The sequence below is a fragment of the Hippopotamus amphibius genome, chromosome 1, assembly GCF_030028045.1.
Source record: "Hippopotamus amphibius kiboko isolate mHipAmp2 chromosome 1, mHipAmp2.hap2, whole genome shotgun sequence".
Classification (NCBI taxonomy): Eukaryota; Metazoa; Chordata; class Mammalia; order Artiodactyla; family Hippopotamidae; genus Hippopotamus; species Hippopotamus amphibius.
In genome coordinates, this window is record NC_080186.1 from 127,820,165 (window position 1) to 127,840,465 (window position 20,301).

Sequence of the window (20,301 nt, forward strand, 5' to 3'; positions counted from 1 at the left end):
AATTCAAAATGTATCAAAGACCTAAATGTAAGATGTAAAAGTATAACTTTTAGGAGAAAACAGAGGAGTAAATCTTCCTAACCTTGAATTAGGCAATGGTTTCTTAGATATGATATCACAAGCAAAGAAAAAAAATAGATATATTGGACTTCATCAAGATTAAAAACCTCAGGACTTCCCTGGTGGCCGCAGTAGTTAAGAGTCCACCTGCCAATGCAGGGGACACAGGTTGGATCCTTGGTCTGGAAAGATCCCACATGCCTTGGAGCAACTAAGCCGGTCAGCCACAACTACTAAGCCTGCACTCTAAAGCCTGCAAGCCCCAATTACTGAGCCCACGCACCGTAACTACTGAACCCCATGTGCCTAGAGCGCATGCTCCGCAACAAGAGAAGCCACTGCAATGAGTAGCCTGAGAACCACAATGAAGAGCAGCCCCCACTCACCGCAACTAGAGAAAGCCTGCACAGAGCAACGACAAGCCAATGCAGCCAAAAATAAATATTAATCAATTAATTTTTTAAAAAGATTAAAAACCTTCGGGACTTCCTTGGCAGTCCAGTGGTTAGGACTCTGTGCGTCAGGGAACTAGGATCCCACAAGCCGCGAGGCACAGGCAAATAAAAATAAATAAAAAAACAACTTTGTGCTTCAAGGATACCATCAAGAAAATGAAAAAACCCACAGAATGGGAGAAAATATTTGCAAATCATATCTGATAAGGGACTCAATCCAGAATATATGAGAACTACAAACTCAACAATAAAGAAGTCCAGTTTTTTAAAAAGATGCAAAGGATTTACAACATAAGATTCTCCAAAGTAGCTACACAAATGGCCAAAAAGCACATAAAAGGATGCTCAACATCATTAGGCATCGGGGAAATATAAATCAAAACCACAATGAGATAACACATAACACTCACCAGAATGGCTAAATTAAAAGAAAAAGAAGCAAGTGTTGGTAAGAATATGAAGAAATTACAACCCTCATACATCACTAGTGAGACTGTCAAATGGTGCAGCCACTGTGCAAAAACAGTCTGGCGGTTCCTCAAAATGTTAAACAGTCACCATGTGACCCAGCAACACCACTCCTAGGAATAAACCCAAGAGAACTGAAAACATATATCCATACAAAAAAACCTGTACACAAATGTTTCTAACAGCATTACTCATAACAGCCAAAAAAGTGAAAACAGACAAAATGTCCATCAACTGATGAATGGGTAAACAAAAATGGTATATCAATATAATGCAATATTATTTGGCAAACAAATAGAATTAAGTACTTATACTAATACTACAACATGGATAAACCTGAAAACTTGCAAAATGAAAGAAATCACACACAAAAGGCCACAGGTTATATGATTCCATTTATATGAAATATATATCCAGAATAGATAAATTCACAAAGTAAATTAGCGGTTGCGTTGCCAGGGACTGGGAGAGGGAAGAATGAAGAGTGACTGCTGGCTACAGGGTTTCTTTTTGGGTGATAAAATTTTCTGGAATTAGACAGTAGTTTTGATAACTCTGTAAATACACTAAAGCCACACTGAGTTGTATCCTTTAAGAGGGTGAATTTTACAATAGGTGAATTATACCTTGATTTTTTAAATGCAGTTACTCAGTTACTATGCTTTTTTAATTTATAATTATAAATACATATATTCCAAGTTGAAATGTTGAAAAAAATTCTACATGATATAAACATAAGATGTTAGTTTGATTTTTAAAGGTCCATGCTTTAAACAACAAAAATTACCTTAGGAAAGGAAGGGAGGGAGGGAGGCAGGAAGAAAAAAAAGCAAAAAAGACTATCCAAATTCTAGGTTATTTAGTTATCAAATAAGTGTTTATTGTTCCTTATCCCCTTTGGGTATAAAAAGTATCTTAATTAATCCATGTTCTTGCATTGGAAGAATCAACACTGTGAAAATGTCTCTACTACCCAAAGCAATTTACAGATTCAATGCAATCCCCATCAAATTACCAATGGCATTTTTCACAGAACTAGAACAAGAAATTTTATGATCTGTATGGAAACGCAAAAGACCCCAAACAGCGAAAGCAATCTTGAGAAGGAAAGACGGAGTTGGTGGAATCAGGCCTCCTGACTTCAGGCTATACTACAAGGCTACAGTGATCAAGACAGTATGGTACTGGCACAAAAACAGAAATACAGATCAATGGAACAGAACAGAAAACCCAGAGATAAACTATGGTCAACTAATCTATGACAAAGGAGCCAAGGATATACAATGGAGAAAAGGCAGCCTCTTCAACAGTGGTGCTGGGAAAACTGGACAGCTACATGTAAAAGAATGAGATTAGAACACTCCCTAACACCATACACAAATATAAATTCCAAATGGATTTAAAACCTAAATGTAAGGCCAGACACTATAAAACTGCTATAGGAAAACATAGGAAGAACACTCTTCGACATAAATCACAGCAAGATCTTTTCTGATCCACCCCCTAGAGTAATGGAAATAAAAACAAAAATAAGTGGGACCTAATGAAACTTCAAAGATTCTGCACAGCAAAGGAATCTATAAGCAAGATGAAAAGACAACCCTCAGAATGGGAGAAAATAGTTGCAAACGAATCAACAGACAAAGGACTAATCTCCAAAATATATAAACAGTTCATCTAGCTCAATATCAAAAAAAACAAGCAACCCAATCAAAAAATGGGCAGAAGACCTAAATAGGCATTTCTCCAAAGACGACATACAGATGGCCAAGACGCACATGAAAAGCTGCTCAACATCACTAATTATTAGAGAAATACAAATCAACACTACAATGAGGTATCACCTCACACCGGTCAGAATGGGCATCATCAGAAAATCTACAAACAGTAAATGCTGGAGAGGGTGTGGAGAAAAGGGAACGAATGCTCTTGCACTGTTGGTGGGAATGTAAATTGATACAGCCACTGTGGAGAACAGTATGGAGGTTCCTTGCAAGACTAAAAATAGAGTTGCCATATGACCCAACAATCCCACTGCTGGACATATACCCAGAGAACACCATCATTCAAAAAGACACATGCACTCCAATGTTCACTGCAGCACTATTTACAATAGCCAGGACATGGAAGCAACCTAAATGTCCATCAACATATGAATGGATAAAGAAGATGTAGTACATATATACAATGGAATATCACTCAGCTGTAAAAAGCAAGGAAACTGGGACATTTCTAGAGACATGGATGGACTTGGACACTGTCATACAGAGTGCAGTGAGTCAGAAAGAGAAAAACAAATACTGTATATTAACACATATTTGCAGACTATAGAAAAATGGTACAAATCAACCGGTTTGCAAGGCGGAAATAGAGACACAGATGTAGAGAACAAACATATGGACACCAAGTGGGGAAAGAGGGGAGGGCTGGGGGGGAATGAATTGTAGATTGGGATACCAAATTGTACGCTCTAAATATGTGGTTTATTGTACGTTAACTGTATCTCAATAAAAGTTCTAAAATAAAAAAAGAAAAGAAACAATAAAAAAAATATAATAAAAAAAGAATCCCCACAGGGAATTCCCTGGTGGTCCAGTGGTCAGAACTCTGTGCTTTTACTGCTGAGGCTGGGGGTTCAATCCCTGGTCAGGGAACTAAGATCCTACAAACTGCATGGTGCGTGCCGCCCGCCCCCCCCAACCCGCCCCTGCCAAAAAGAAAAAAAAAAGAATCCCCACTGAATCTAGAAGAGGTATTTGTACACCTATGTTCGTATCAGCATTACTCACAATAGCCAAAAGGTGCCCACTGATTGATAAATGGATAAAGAAAATGTGGTGTACAGCAGAATATCTTTAAAAAGGAAGAAAATTCTGACACAGACTACAACATGGGTGAACTCTTGAGGACATTACACTAAATGTAATAAGGCAATCACAAAAAGATAAATACTGTATAATTCCATTTACATGAGGTATTTACAGCAGTCAAATTCAGGGACAGAAAGCAGAATGGTGGTTACCACGGGCTTGGAGAAAAGGGGAAGTGGGAAATTGTTTAATGGGTAAGTTTTCTAAGATGGAAAGAGTCCTGGAGACTGGTTGCACGAAATGTGAATACACTTTATATTATTTAACTATATACTTCAAAATGGTTTGGATGGGTTGCCTAGTGGTTAGGATTCCAGACTTTCAGTGCCATGGCCCTAGGTTCAATCTCTGGTCAGGGAAATGAGATCCTGCAAGCCACGCAGCATGGCCAAAAAAAAAAAGTTAGAATGTTAAATTTTATGCTATGTATATTTTACCAAAGTAAAAATAAAAACAAAATAAAGAATCCCCACTGAATTAGCCACATTCATATATTGCTGGTTGGGAGTGTAAATATATATACTTTTTTAGCGGGGAACTTGGCAATAGCTTTCAAAATTATAAACATTTAACTTCGACCCACAATTTCAGTCCTGGAGATTTGTCCTACAGATTTACTTGCAAACATTCACAATGACTTATATGTATGGCTGTTCAGTTTCAGCAAAAGAATATTTGAATTGAAAATGTCCACACGTTCATACAATAAAATACTATCCAGCTGTAAAAAAGAATGAGAAAACAATGTTGAAAAACGTAAAGATTTCAACATATTAAGTGAAAAAGCAAGATTAAGTGTGCACAATCTGCTACCTTTGTCATAAAAAATGGTAGGAAGGCCCACAGGAACTGAAAATGTTAATGAGTAGACAAGGTACAAGGGTACTTCATTAGTTACCTTCTGCATTGTATTTTTCAATCGTATACCTAATTCAAAAATTCAAGGTTCATTAGCTCAGCTTAAAAGTTAAAAAAAAAAAAATGTCACTACTTTGTATACTTAAGCTTTCTCCTTTAATTAAAAAGATATTTCTGGTTGGGTGGGTGTGGTAACCAGTCGCCTCAGGTGGCCTCCAATGACCCATGCTTCAGGGTATTCCCCTCCCACACTGTTTCTCCTTGGATCTCCTTGCTAGGTCTCTCCTCTCTTGCACCACTCATTCTGGGGGAAGCCAGCTATACTGTGAGCAGCCCTATGGAGAGGCGCACTTGGCAAGGAACTGAGGCCTCCTTCAGTCAACAGTCATGTGAGTGAGCCACCTTGGACAAGGATGGCACAGCCTTCAAATGACTGCAGCCATGATGCACATTCTGCTTGTAATCTCGTGAGCGACTGAGCCAGAACCATCCAGCTAAGCCACTCCCTGATTCCTAACCCTGTGTGAGAGAAATGTCTATTATTTTAGACTGCTCAATTTGAGGGTAATTTGTTAGGCAGAATAGATAACTAACACGGGGACTTCCCTGGTGGTCCAGTGGTTACGACTCCGTGCTCCCAGTGCAGGAGGCCCGGGTTTGATCCCTGTTCAGGGAACTAGAGCCCGCGTGCTGCAACTAAAGATCCTACACGAGGCAATGAAGATCCCTGTGTTGCAACTAAGACCCGGTGCAGCCAAATAAATAAATAAATATTAAAAATATATATATATAACTAATACAAAGGGAAACATTCCTTCCACAGCTATAAGCATGTTTTCAAAAAGGATATTAAAGACAACATAAAAATTATCAACACAGCGCTAGATATTAAAATAAAATCCCTATTAGATCGATAAAATTATAGCAGATAGGATTTCTTCAAATTTTTACAAGTGTGTAAAGTTGGTTTATCGAATACACAGAAGCACAGTAAACTTCGAATCAATAAAAGAAATTACTCATATATGTATAAATACAGCTGATTTACTCTGGTGTACCTCAAAAGCTGGTACAAGAGTGTAAAGCAATTATATTCCAATAAAGAGCTTAAAAAAAAAAAAAGAAATTACTCCAAAACACAGATTTGGATATATGAAAAATGAAACTTCGGCTCTACAACTATAGAAAATTATTAACTAAAATGAAAAACAGATTGAGAAGGAATACTTATGCCTATAAGATAAAAGGATAATAGCTATAAAACACTACAATCCAGACAGATAAGTCAGCAAAGGATACAGACAGCAAATGCCACAGGAGAAATACAAACAATAAACAAAGAAATCATTTTCAACAATAAAGTTGTATTAATTAAATCAATCTTGCAGTAGCAGTATGCACCTATTTAATGAAGTAAAAAACTTAAAACATCAATGCTATCAAAGTTGGCTTGCTATCAAAGGGAGGAAAATACTGCACTCATACTCTATTTAGAACTGTGTGAAATGGTACAATCTTTTTGGAAAGCCATGCAGAAGTTGGTACATCTGAGGCACAAAAAATTTAACCCACTGCCCTGATAATTCCACTGTCAGCAGTTCATCCTTAGGAAATAAGTCCACAGACATTACTATGAAATTAATAAGGTACCTATCAAGACTTTACTTAAAACTCTAATGCCTACTCCACCAAAGAACTAATTTCAGTAGTTTAATTACCTGCACTAAACACTTCTGCCCCAAAGCTCTACTATGTTAAAAAAGCACTTCAAATGTAGTTCCTAATAGATCATGGCATGGTGGAAGTGCTTTTTCGTCACATGCTAATTAGAAATATAGATTCAATACATTGTCAGTTGAACAAACTACAATGTTAAAGAACTGCCTTTGGATATAAAATTCCAATAACAATTAGCATGGCATTAATGCCTACTATTTTTACTGGGTATAGATATAACTTGCACATTGCTGACTTTCACCAGGGATTCCCAACAGCTCCAATTACTGCATCAAGAGAAATTAGAGATGACAAATTTACAAAGAAAGACTACCTTCAGATTCTTCCTGGTATATGAGGGGATATCATATAACCAGTAATTATTTTTAATTTAATCTAATGTGTAAATATAATTGTTCATACTCCAAAATGGATTTTATCCTTCCAGCAATCTTTAACACAGTATTATGGTACTGGTATTTTACGTAAGGTCTCTGGACATGTGAAAAGAACTTTAGAGGCCTTAATAAAGTAATTTTACCTAATAACAGTAACAAACACTAAAACCTGTTCCAATTTATTAAGGGGAAAACCATAAGTTTGTATGATTTTATTATTTCTTTAATTAGATATCTAAAAGTAGAAGCAATACGTAAAAATTATGGTTTGTATACAGGCATTATAAAGAATGTAGATCATCTAGAATACATAAAGAACTCTCAAAACTCAACAATTAAAATCAAACAATCCAATTAGAAAATGGGCAAAAGACATGAATATATTTCACCAAAGAGGATATACAGATGGCAAATAAGCACACAAAAAGATGTTCAACATCATTAGCTATCAGGGAAATGCAAATTTAAAACATAATGAGATATCATTACATAACTATCAAAACAGTTAAAACAAAAATAGTGAAAACCCTCAATGATGGTGAGGATGAAGAGAAACTGGATCACTCATACCCTGCTAGTGAGAATGTAAATAGTACAGTTACTCTGGAAATCAGCTTGGCAGTTTCTTATATAAGTAAACATGCCAGTACCATATGATCCAGCAATTGTACTCCTGGGCATTTATCCCGGAGGAATGAAAACTTATGTTCACACAAGACCTGTATATTAATATTCATAGCACTTTTACTTCTTAATAGCCAAAATCTAGAATAAACCCAGATGTCCTTCAACAGGTGAATGGTTAAACAAACTGTGGTATATACGTATCACGGAATACTACTTAGTAATAAAAAGGAATAAAATATTGATATACTCAATAACTTGGATGATTCTCCAGGGAATTATAAGTGAAAAGACCCAATCCCAAAAGGCTATATGTATACTGTATGATTCCATTTATGGACATTTTTGAAATGACAAAATTTTAGAAACAAAGGACAGATTGGTAGTTGGCAAAAGCTGGAGGAGGAACTGCCAAGAAGATGGGTGTCGGATAAAAGGGCCACAGGAGAGATCCCCGTGGCATTAAAACTGTTCAACATCTTGACTATGGTAGTGAACATACAAACCCACACAGGTGATAAAAATGCAGAGAACTTAACATAGTACATACACACAAACAAGCACAAGTAAAACCAGGGACATATGGAATGTGTCCTTACAGAAATAAAGAATTTTCTTTAAAAAACATATGAAAAACAAAAACTGGGACACCTGGATAAGATTGGTGGATTATACCAATGTCCATATCCTGGTTGTGATATTAAATGTTTTTGCAAAACATTACCATTGCAAAATCAAGGAAAATATACACGGGATCTCTCTGTATCATTTCTTACAACTAACTGCATGTGAACTTACACTGATTTCAATAAAAATGTCAGTAATAGGGACTTCCCTGGTGGTGCAGTGGTTAAGAATCCTGCCAATAAGGGGACAGGGGTTCCAACCCTGTCCAGGAAGATCCCACGTGCCATGGAACAACTAAGCCCGTGTGCCACAACTACTGAGCCTGTGCTCTAGAGCCCGTGAGCCACACTATTGAAGTCCACATGCCGCAACTACTGAAGCCTGAGCACCTAGAGCCCGTGTTCCGCAACAAGAGAAGCCACCACACTGAGAAGCCCACGCACCACAAGGAAGAGCAGCCCCTGCTCGCCACAACTAGAGAAAGCCTGCACGCAGCAACAAAAACCCAATGCAGACCCCCCCAAAAAAAAAAACCAACAATTAAAAAAAAAAATGGAGATCTACTGACATGTTCATCATGTTCACATCAATGGATATCTTCAGTGTATTAACCAAGTAGTTATTCAATAACATGTATATCAGGCCACTTGTGTTACCAAAATTTTTTTTAAAAAAAGTATATAAACACAAAGAAAATTCTAATAAAGTATTAAGAGTGAAAATGAAGAAGCACCAGGAATTCCCTGGTGGTCCAGCAGTTAGGACTCCGTGCTTTCATGGCAGAGGGCCTGGGTTCAATCCCTGGTCAGGGAATTGGGATCCAACAAGCAACACAGTGAGGCTCCCCACCCCACCCCCCAAAAAAAGAGGGAGCATATTAGGGGTGACAAAAATAAAGTTCCTTTTTTTATTAATGTTTCATTTTTCACTTTTACCATGAATCTGTATTACTTTTCTAACTAAAGGGATTCATAGCAATTTCTTCGAAAGGCAACATTTGCAATCATTAAAAAAGTTTCAGAAATGATCATTCAATGAAAATCAAAACCACCACCAGAAAAGAGGTGAGCTCTCCTGAAAACCAGGGGGTGGAAATGAAACATTTATATCCATGACAAAAGACAACCAGCAAAATGCAACAATGTAATAAAGTTACACAACTTAGTAGTTGGAGTACAGAAAGATACTGACCCTATGGCCCAAATTAAACTCTCCTGATTACCAAACAAAAAATGGATCAAATTCTCCTGATTTAATAATTTAATAATTTGTATTAAACAAAAATAGAAAAAGTAGTTAATGCCCTTATCTTACAAATTAAGCAAGAAGAGTTTGGAAGAATAGAGAAAAAAGCAAAAATGCAAAGTTGTATTTCTCAAAATTCACAACTAACTCTTCCAAATGTGCATTTGGCTCTTGGCATATAATAATAGGCATCACTTACTGAGCACCTACTTCAGAACTAGCACTGTGCTAGCTGCTTCAGACCAATTATCTTGTTGCATCCTTTCACACATGCAAGGCTGCACAGTATTTCCCCTGTTTAAAGATGAGGAACTGGGCCTCAGAGAGATTAAAGGGACTTCTACTAAACAGGTAGCACAGTACATTCTCAAGGGACCTATCCAACTTAAAACTATTATGATTTAATTCAAAAAGACACATGCACTCCAATGTTCACTGCAGCACTATTTACAATAGCCAGGACATGGAAGTAACCTAAATGTCCATCAACAGATGAATGGATAAAGAAGATGTGGTACATATATACAATGGAATATTACTCAGCTGTAAAAAGCAATGAAACTGGGACATTTTTAGAGACATGGATGGACCTGGAGACTGTCATACAGAGTGAAGTGGGTCAGGAAGAGAAAAACAAATATCATATATTAACACATATATGTAGACTATAGGAAAATGGTACAAATCAACCGGTTTGCAGGGCAGAAATGGGGACACGTGGAGAGCGAACATATGGACACCAGGTGGGGAGGGCGGGGAGGGTTGGGGAGGGGAATGAGTTGGGAGATTGGGATACCAAATTGTACACTCTAAATATATGCAGTTTATCGTAAAAAATTTTAAAAAAAACTATTATGATTTAATATCCTTAATTAAGAAATTAAACATGAGAATGGAGAGAAAAATGAATGCTTGAGATACAGGGAGCACAAATTAAAAGCCTTTAGGAATTAAATGCACGAGGAGATAAAGTCAAAAAAATCTCTTACGTTTTGAAATTTGGTACATTGAGGATCAGAGCTCACAGTCTACTCATCACCTTCCTACCTAAAATTTATTCTCCTTCCCAACTTGTTATCTCCGTAATAGCACCATTCATTCTTTTACTCCATAAATATAAGAGTATCTACTACAAAGAAGGTACCATGTTACACACTGCTAAGATGCAAAAAGATGAATCAGACACCAGGAAGACAAATGCATGAGCCAGAGGAGTGTGAAGCAAGGTCCCACAGTTCAGCACGGTTGAATCCAGCCAGGATGCTCTTGGTTTAACATGAGATCTGGCAAGGTCAGAAGGAGCTATCAAAGAGGACACTGAATTTGGGCTTTATTTGTTAGGCAAATGGGGAGAGGAGTGAGGCACCGAAGGTAAAGCTTTAAACAGAGACCTAGTATCTCTCATTTTGGAGGTCAGAGGTAATTTTGTCTGTCTCTCCAGACAGACTGGAGAGAAAAACTATATGAAGACCAGTAATAATGACATCACAGTAGAATAGAAATAGCATAAAAATTTAACCCTATAGCATGGAATACAAGGCCTATATTTACATTTTAACTCCTGACAACTCCCCTCCTCTCAGATTCCTATCAAAGAATTTCTTGCCACTTGCATATGCTATTTCTTCTTACTTACTCGTGTGTCTCTGTTCCAATTACATATAACCCTCTGTGAAGTTCTTCCAGATTACTCCAGGCATGCCTTCCTCCACACTCCCACAGTACAACACCTACCAGACCATGTGATATTCTGTATTGTCATTGCTTACACTGGTCTTCCTCGCACAGTAAAGTTCCTTAAAAGCACAGACTATGTCCTTCCTTTTTTTTATACTAGTGGTGCCCAGCACAGAGGAGGCACTCAAAGGCATTTTTAACATATAAACAAATAAGTGACTCCAAAGTTTCCACTCCTGAGAAGAACTGGAGGATGATGCCACTATTAAGGCAAAAGGAAAAACATGTTTAGCAATAAAAGAGATAGGGTCAAAAGTGAATAAATATGATATAGGTGGAAGAGAAACTCCGTGGCAATTTGAGTTTCTCCGTCTGAAGCTCAGAAGTCAGATCAAGAGAGTTTTCACAGAGTAGAAAAGCAGTAAAGTGAATCAGTGAAAGCAGATGAGACTGCAGAGAATGAAGGAAAGAGAAAGAAGAGAGAACAAGCAGTCAAAAAAGGTCTGTTTAAAGGAGTGGTGGTCAAAATGCTGCACAAATAGTAATATAAGTATGGAGGTGATATTCGTGACTTTGAACAGTTTCAACAGAGTAGAGAAGCCAATTCACAGAGCTTCAAGGAGAGGTAAACAAAGTGGACAACTCTTTCAAGAAATTCACCAATAAAGAGGAAAGACAATCGGAGGGGTTACAGGATAGAGGAAGATTCCTTTAGAATAGGAAGATGTCATTCTGTTTTTAGGCAGAAAAAGGGATGCAGTAAAGGCTGAGAATAAAGATCCCAGAGAGAAAGAGGAAAGAGTGATGAATAAAACCAGTGCCTCCAGCAAGGACAGTCAAATAAAGAGCAGAAATTGAGAAGTGTGGAAACAGGAAAGGAGGGAGTAGAGAACTGTTAGGATGATAAGGGAAGAGGAGAGAACCCCTGAGGAATCATTTTTGTCTCAGGCACCAACACAACAAGCCTTGGACATTGTCTGCACTTATCTCTCTCCTTCATTCCTCAAATCCAGGCTCCAATTTTGCCTCCAATCCAGGCAACCCTAAAAGGGATGCCGATTTTCCCTCCTCTGAAATAATCTTTCGGATTTACCCCCTTTCTTTCTACTATTGACTCTGCTCAATTCTAATCTTTAATTACTATTGCAACAGACTCCTACATCCTAACCTTGCCTCTACTCTCTCCCAGCCAAAGTTTTCCAAACAGATTTCATCGTATCACTTCTCAGCTAAAATTCCTCACTGGATCCCAGTTCCTATCACATCAATACCAAATGCCACAATCTGGATTTCTAGGCCCAATTACCTGAGGACACCCATCCTACCCAATCTTCTGAAAATACTATGTTCATTTAATTCTCTTTATCCAAAGTACCCTTCTAAACCTAACCAAACCCAACCTAGTCAATGCCAATTCAAATCCCACTTCTTCCTTCCTTGAAGCCTTGACTACTCTAGGTTTCATTCATCTCTCCACTGATCTCCTTAATCACTTAAACAGCCATAGCACAGAACTTAGTACAGGCAGTGGTTTGTACTTTCTGGAGCTCCAAGATTGTACAGGGGGGATATTGTTACAACACCAAGATATCCTTTTCTTCTTTTTCTTTTGGCTGCACCACACAGTATGCAGGATCTTAGTTCCCCAACCAGGAATCAAACCCATGCCCCCTGCAAGTGGAAGCATGGATTAGTAACCACTGGACTGCCAGAAAAGTCTCAAGTATCTATTTATGGGCAAAAAAAAGTCTCTATTTCAAATATCCACCCCATGTACAATACAGTCCGTCTCTACCTATTGAAGCACTAACTAGTATTACAGTGCATATCAATTACAAGGTAAAACTGCAAACAAATCTGGCAAAAAGATGCTGTGTTTCTTAAAGTCAATGTAAATAATAAAGAATCACTCCAATTACAGGCAAGGAAAAGGTGATCTAGGTCAACCACTAAACAAGTGACAACTGACAAGTATAACAGGACAGAAGTTTCAAAGAGTGATACAAGGAACACCAAAGGATTAAATGTTAGTGGAGGGAGGACATAGTGCAGGGAGGATAAAACAAGACTGGCAAAATATCGGTAATTTTCTTTTTATTTGGGGGAGGGGAGGCCTGCACCTCGCAGCATGTGGAACTTCCCCAACCAGGGATCAAACCCGTGCCCCCCTGCAGTGGAAGCACGGAGTCTTAACCACTGGTCCACCAGGGAAGTCCCAACATAGGTAATTCCTGAAGCTAGGTGAGGAGTACATGAAAATTCAACTATTTTCTCAACTTTGGTATATACCTGAAATTTTCCATAGTGGATACTTTTAAAAAGAGAACCTTAATAAGACTAAGTTCTTAAATATCTTACAAAAATTTATCCTCCTTATGATCACGATGAGAAAATTAAGCAAAATAAAGTATGCCATCTCCTGCTGCACAATTTTGCTGAACAAAATTTTTTGAAATCCACTTGATTCTTGCCTTATAACAGTTGCCATCATAATCAAAAAAATTTTCTTTAAATATTTATTTATTTATTTGGCTGCTCCAGGTCTTAGTTGCAGCACTTGGGATCTTCGTTGCAGCATGTGGGATCTTTAGTTTCAGCATATGGGATCTAGTTCCCTGACCAGGGATCGAACCCGGGCCCCCTGCATTGGGAGCACGGAGTCTTAGCCACTGGACCACCAGGGAAGTCCCATAACCAAAATTTTGATAAAGGTTTAAAACTTACTTTTATAATTCTTAATTTTACTTTTCAATATAAAATCCTAAAATCTTTTTCTCCCTACTAAGTTATGAAATTTTAGTTCTCATTTTAAGTATATTCATTTTTAGTGGTATTCTTTAGATAAAGAGGATCACTAATATATAACATGTACGTCAGACCATCTTGGAGGCTGGCTACATCCTAAGAACTTTGAAGATCCCCAAATTCATGAATACCACCACAGCATAAATTAACTATTTATATTTATCTCCAAAAATACCTAAGTGAGGAAGAGTAGTGAACAAACAACTGCTGCAATCGGCCTAGTAAGAAAACCAGGAGTTACTTCAGGCTCAAGCAAGAGTGTCACAGACCTTCGAAAGTCACTAAAGAAACCAAGAGTACTCAGATAATTCTATGGTTTCAAGGGTTCTGGTCTTGTCTCCAACGTCAAGTGCCTTGAAGGCTGATCTATGTTTTCTATGACATCTGTTTTTACTACAAGGCTGTGAAGACCCAATGAGACAATACAGACCAAAGCACTTAATAAACTAAGTTATTGACTGTTTTAACTTGGAACTCTGGGAACCAACCTTCCTTGAAGATTTTTTTTCAAGCATCTACAATGTATAAAGCACTGTACACTGTATATGTACATTGGCAGAAATTAGAAAGTATCAACCCAATTAAATATAAAAGCCCCAGGTCAGGATTATTAACTACAATGACAAGGATTTCACATCACTGTATGCAGAAAAAAAAACTGAAGAGCATGAGGGTAAACAGAAGAGACTGCTCATTTATGACAGGAGGTAAAATGCCTGCTGATAGCTCGCTGTACAAAACAACCGACAATATGACGCTGAATTATGTGTCTTTCTCTAATTCCAGACGGAGGGCTTAAAACCTTAATAACTACTCTTAATCTTGACAGGAGAATCCTATTCTATCACAATATTACAGACAGAATAAAAGACAAATAGCATTTGCAAAAGATTTTCTAAAATTTCTAGCCCTGGGCACAGGCTCTAATACAGAGTAAGCACTCTACACCTGCTGCATCAACCAATCAATTGTGAATACCCTCGGTACAACAGTAGTGTCTGGCTATATAGAATTCTTTTTAATTATACTTTTCCCAAACTTATTGTTCAAGTACATCTGCATTTTGAGACTGACTTCACTTTAAATCCTCAGTTAAAAAATATCAAAGACAAAAATCAAAGCAATAGATTTCATCCACAACCTGAATGAAAGAATAAAGATGAGAATTCCCTGGCGGTCCAGTGGTTAGGACTTGGTGCTTTCACTGCCGTGGCCCAGGTTCAGTCCCTGGTAGGGGAACTAAGCTCCGGCAAGCCATGTGCGGCACGGCCAAAAAGAAAAAAAAAAGAAAAAAAAGAAAAGAAAAAAAAGAATAAAGATACTTGCTTCTTCAAGTCCACAGTCTTTGAGCAATTTAGATTTTCTACCTGAAAAAAAATTTTCTAAATTTATACAAGCTTGTTAACTCTCATTTCAGATGCATAACATACTTTCTATAGGCTCCAGTATTTTCCATTGTTTTTAACAGAACCAATACTCCACTGACCTCTCTTTGATAAGAACCAGATAGATTTACATTATATTTGTATGCTTCTAGAGAAACATGTATCTCCACCTTCAGATTTAAGTTTTCATGTAGTTAAATACACAAAACTATACACATGTAAAGTAAGTGTCAATGTGAACCCACAAAGAAGGATTTGTCTGAGCTGCCAGTAGGCTTCCAACAACAGCCTATCCACCCTAAAACATATCTAGGACAATACAGACTCAAGATAACTACCAAAACAAATTTTTAAAATCTGCAACTGCCAAGCTAAGAAATCAAGGAGTATTAAAGCATATTTAAGATATGAATCAACAGAAACAAAAGTGACACATCCACATTCTCACTCTAACCCTGAAGAACAGCAGGGCTACATAGTAAAATGAACATTTAATGCACTCAAAACTATCACCACACACCATAAAATTTCTCTGACTAAATCTTTACAGAGTATTTCAGAGGCACACTAGGAGGGAATAGGATCCTCTCTTGATGATATCACAGGTGACCATGACAATGTGTCTGGGCAGAAACAAAATCAGAATCAAATATTTAAAGCTGAAAGAAATCTTTTAACAATGAAGTTAAAACAATCAGATTTTAAAGGTGATGAAACTGAGGCGAAGAGAATTCAGTGGTCATTTAGCTAACTAGGGATAGCCAAAATCCTCGGCGTAAGATCAAATTTTTAAAAAAACTTTATCATTTACCACAATCTAACAATAGAACATAGCACTACTAAGTCTAATTACATTTTTTTCCATTTCTATATACATACACCCATACCACACATATATATACACTTCAAAATTTAAAAGGTTCAAGGGCCTACTCTGATGGTGGCAGTTACCTAAAGCACAGGATGCTGTACAACAGGTAGTTCAGAAAAAGGAGCCTAATTGAAATTCTGACCGATGTCCAAGAAGTCCTTCTCATCTTAGCTACTCCTAATATGTACCCAAAATGCACTTCAACCTACAGCCAAGAGTCACCCCATCAACTAAAAATATAAGCCATGCCTTATGCAGAAACAAGACTCCAGGAAATTAACTGGTTCACCTATACTCATGACACCAGCAACCGAAAGCCAAGCCCACCTTTAAAAAAAAAAAAAAAAAAAAAAAAAGCTAAACAAATATATACCTCCATCTTGAAAACTGAAATCTGAACTTAATCAAATGCCCCTAAAAGTTTAACTCTTAGCCAGTCCTCAATGGAGAGTTAACTGGGGAAAATGAGAAAAGAACCAAACTCATTCAATAGAGAAAAAATTTTAAATCGAATTTCCCGAAAGAGCTTATCATTAGCAATAGGCTTTCATCTGTGACCTGATAAACAGTCAAAAACCAATTAGTTATAATCGGTTTTTATAGTTTCCCTTTAAGTTGCCTGTATATATACATTTATGTATATATTTAAGTTGTACCAAAAACTGCTTACAAATGGCAATTCCTGTGAAGTAGATGATGATGAAGTTCCAGGTAATTCTAGCATGTTTCCTAATGTACTGGTACTGGAGTCTGGATCATCCTGAAAAGATAAATTTATTGAGTTTAATTGCTCTTCTATGGTAATGTTTGTATCTCCTAGCGAAAGGGGGGCTGGGAGAAGGGCTGCTTTTTCATTGCTGCCGTCCACTTCATTTCTTTGCTTATTTTTCTGTGTTTCAGTTTGAGGAGCTAATGGCAAGAATGGCGATTTGACTGCACCGTGTCTACTGTCTGGTGTGCTGTCTTGTTCATTTCCCATGGCCACGTCTACACCATTCTCTGATTTAGGCTCATAATTGCAGGTGGCATTGGTCTGAGTTTCCTCAAAGATCTCCTCTATACTCTCATCCTCTGTGACTGGCTGTTCTGGGTCCATTTCAGAATCTACATCTGCATCGTCCACACAAGTAAAATTCTCAAAGTGCAGAAAGCCATTCTTGATAGTCTTTGTTACTTTTACCTGGAGTTCAGGGGAGTTATTACAAGAGGGTTGCTGTTTCATAGCAAGTGCTGTTGGACCACCAGGACTCAAGGAAGTGCAAACAATTGGCGACTGAGCTCTTGAATCACTTTTCTCAGGGTCTTGAAAGGATTCTGATCCATCAGCAGACCCATTTAAATACTCTACATTGATCATGGAGGCCAAATCCTGTAGTTTCCGCAGTGGAATGTAACAAGATGGAGAATCTTGTCCATAAGCATTTTGGGATGTTCCACTGGCAGTCGATAACTGCATAGTACACCCATTAAGTGGCTCAGAAAAATTGGATTGACCATTACCGAAAGGGCTGTCCTTGTCTTCAGGGGCATCTAAATTCACTGGATTGGAAAAGGTCAGCAGACAATTTCTTCTAGGTAGTTCACAGGTCTGATCCATCCTGGGCCAGCATCAACCTGGAATCCAAAAACACAGCAATTAACCTGAGTTAATAAGCCATTTGACTCTTATCTTCAAAATGGCAGCCACTGCTCAAGGCCTAGTGGCTTTGATGCCTTTCTGCTGCACTCCCATGGGCGGAAAAAGTTCCCCAGCTGAGGATGGAAAATGGCCTCGGTGAGACTCCGCAAACTCCATCTTCCCGGAGACGGGCAGACCTTGCCACATGGAAACAGCCCGTCCCTTTTTCCTGCACTGCAGACTGGTGGACAGTTGGGCTGATCTAAAATTAAAATCCCTTTGGCAGTAGAAATTTCCAAATCTTCAACAGGAATCGTCCTTCCCCTCCCCCGCTGGGGGTCCTGTGGCCGGATCTCCCGAAGGGAGGGGGCTGTAGGGCTCGAGGGGGGCTCCGGGACGCTGCACAAAAAGGTTACCCCCCCATCCTTCCTGGCTCGCTCGGGCGCAGCGGTCACAATAGCGCTGCACCCTGCGCCCCAGCCGGCGCCGGAGCCTTTGCAGCGGCCGTGCTCTGGCCGCAGGCGAGTCGGCCGAAGCGGCTGCGCCCCGAAGCTCGCCTTTCTGACTGCAGGCCTGCTCGGTCCACGGCTGCAGGGCCCAAAGGCCAGCGAGCGGCAGGGGGAGAAACGGAGGCAGCCAGTGAAGCCGAGTCAGGGCAGCAGCAGCTGCTACAGCTTGACAAACATGGCTGCTGCCGACGCCGCCGCCGCCTGCCCGGGCCGCGCTCCTTCCCGCAGCGCCGGCAGCACCTCCTGGCCGAGCCGATCGCACTCATCAATATTCAGCACCAAGCAAAGTTTGCTGCAGGACGGCAGCCGGCCCCGTGCCCCCCGGGCGGCTACCTGAAGGGAGGCGGAGGCCGAGGTGCGCGCGGGAGGCCGGCGGGGCAAGGGCCGCGCTGGGAGGAAGTTCGCGGCGGCCGGGCCGGCTAGGCCTGAGCCCGGCTGGTAGTGATGGAGGGGGAGGGGGCCTGCGGCTGCAACGCCGCCGGCCACCAACCCTGCGCCGCGCCCGGCCCTCCCCCGCGCCCCTCACCTCACGGCCACCACCATCTTCCCCGCCCGGCCACCTCCCCCCTCCGCTCGCGCCCGCCCGCCGCCCACCCCAGCGCACTAGTTACCGTGCCCCGCGCCCCCTCCCGGGCCGGCTGGGGGGAGGGGGTAACCCTCATTACACTGGGGCGCGAGCGGAGAGGTGGGGAGAGCGCGGAGCCGCTCGCCGCACCCCCCTCCCCCCGCGTCTCTCTTCAGGGGAGAAGGCAGCGAGCGCGACCTGCCCCGGCCTACTCCGCCGCCGCCGCCTCCTCCTCACACCCCCACCGCGCGCGCCCCCGCGGCGGCGCGAGCGACCGAGCGCCTCGCGCCGGCCCGCGTGCGGCAGGGGTCCCGAGTGCGCGCGCACCCCTTCCCCCACGGCGCGCGCTCCTTTGCCTCACTCTTCGGGGTTCAGGGCGGGTGAAGTCGGGCTCGCGAGCGCGTCGCCCAATCAGCGGAGCCGCCGCTGCCGCCCCCTCCCCTCCCCCTGCGCGCCCGCTCGCGGCCCGGGCCTACGGGCCGGCCCGGCTGCCCGGGCGGGGCCTGAGGCGGGCTCCCCAGGGGCCTCGCGCGCCTCCCCGGAGTGTCGGGGCCTGCGGGCGTCGTGGGTGGCACTCCGATCCCCTCACCTACCTCGGGGAGCTGCGCCGGCCCCGGGCTGCACACGGGTCCAGCACCCTATCGGTCTCCAGCCCCAGCCCCGGCGGCACCTGGCCGGGCTGAGGCCTGTCCTACCGCCCCGCCAGCCCCGCTCGGGCCCGCGTCAGTCCCGGCCTCCATCTTAGGTTACAGCCCGGGTTCCCCATCCACTGGGCACCTGCCCTCAGCCCGCTCCGCTCGGCCCGAGGCCAAGGCAACCCCCCTCCTACCGCGGGGCTCACCTGGGGGCTGGGGCTGGGGTCTTCGAGGCCTCAAACCCCGAGCAGGCGCGGCCACAGGTGAACCCCCTGCCCGGCCGCACCCCAAGCCCACACCACCACCACCACAGACCAAGCTGAGCAGGAAACAAAATGGAGGCAGCAGCTCGGGTCTGCCTCCCCGAGCCAAGCCTGTGCAGCCCCAGGGCTCCCTCCTGCCGCAGGCCCGACGCCCGAGAGGCAGGGGGCTGGCTCGTCCCGGGCGCCAAAGGCAGCCGCCCTAGAGCAGCGCAAGCAGGCCGGGGACTCGGCCCTGCGGTCCCCACAGCCCCTCACCCACCACCCCTTCCCTTCCCTTCCCCCTCCCCCCCATTCCTCTCCCTCCCCCTGCCCGGCCGTGCGGGGTGAGCGGCTCCTGGGAGCCGGGTCGGGTCGGGTTACCGGCCCGGGCACTGCCCGCCCAGCTGTGGCCTCGGCGGGGGGGGGGGGTGAGGCCGGACGACCCCCGCGCTGAGCCCACCCCCCGCACCCGAGCCGGGCAGCAGGCTGACAGCACGCCCGCACCTCGGCCTGCCGCCGTGCGGCCCCCGCCCAGTAAGCCCTAGTCCCCAGCTGGGGCACCGCGGGGACGAAGCTCCCTCACCACCCCCGGGCCCAGGGGTCCTCGCAGCCTCGGGCGGGGCGAGGGGAGTGCTGGGGGAGGGGTCCACTGATCCCTGCACCGCCTCCCGCG

The 20,301-nt window shown here is 42.1% G+C and overlaps 1 protein-coding gene across 8 annotated transcripts in view; it reads right to left on the reverse strand.

Annotated features, from left to right (window-relative positions):
- Positions 1 to 19,097, reverse strand: part of NSD1 (nuclear receptor binding SET domain protein 1) — a 142,017-nt gene extending 122,920 nt beyond the window's left edge. For 3 of the 8 annotated variants that reach the window (XR_009052729.1, XM_057728198.1, XM_057728171.1), the window contains exons 1-2: positions 18,798 to 19,097; positions 16,730 to 17,673 (exon numbers count right to left, since the gene is read on the reverse strand). Coding sequence is in view for 6 of the 8 variants with exons in the window: in XM_057728198.1 (XP_057584181.1) it covers positions 16,730 to 17,656 (927 nt within the window). In the remaining 2 variants the exon portion in view is untranslated. Of the gene's footprint in view, positions 1 to 16,729; positions 17,674 to 18,234; positions 18,454 to 18,519; positions 18,778 to 18,797 lie in introns of those variants that run through there. The other 5 variants (XM_057728206.1, XM_057728214.1, XM_057728180.1 and 2 more) reach the window with 5 other exon arrangements.
- Positions 19,098 to 20,301: the final 1,204 nt, after the last annotated feature.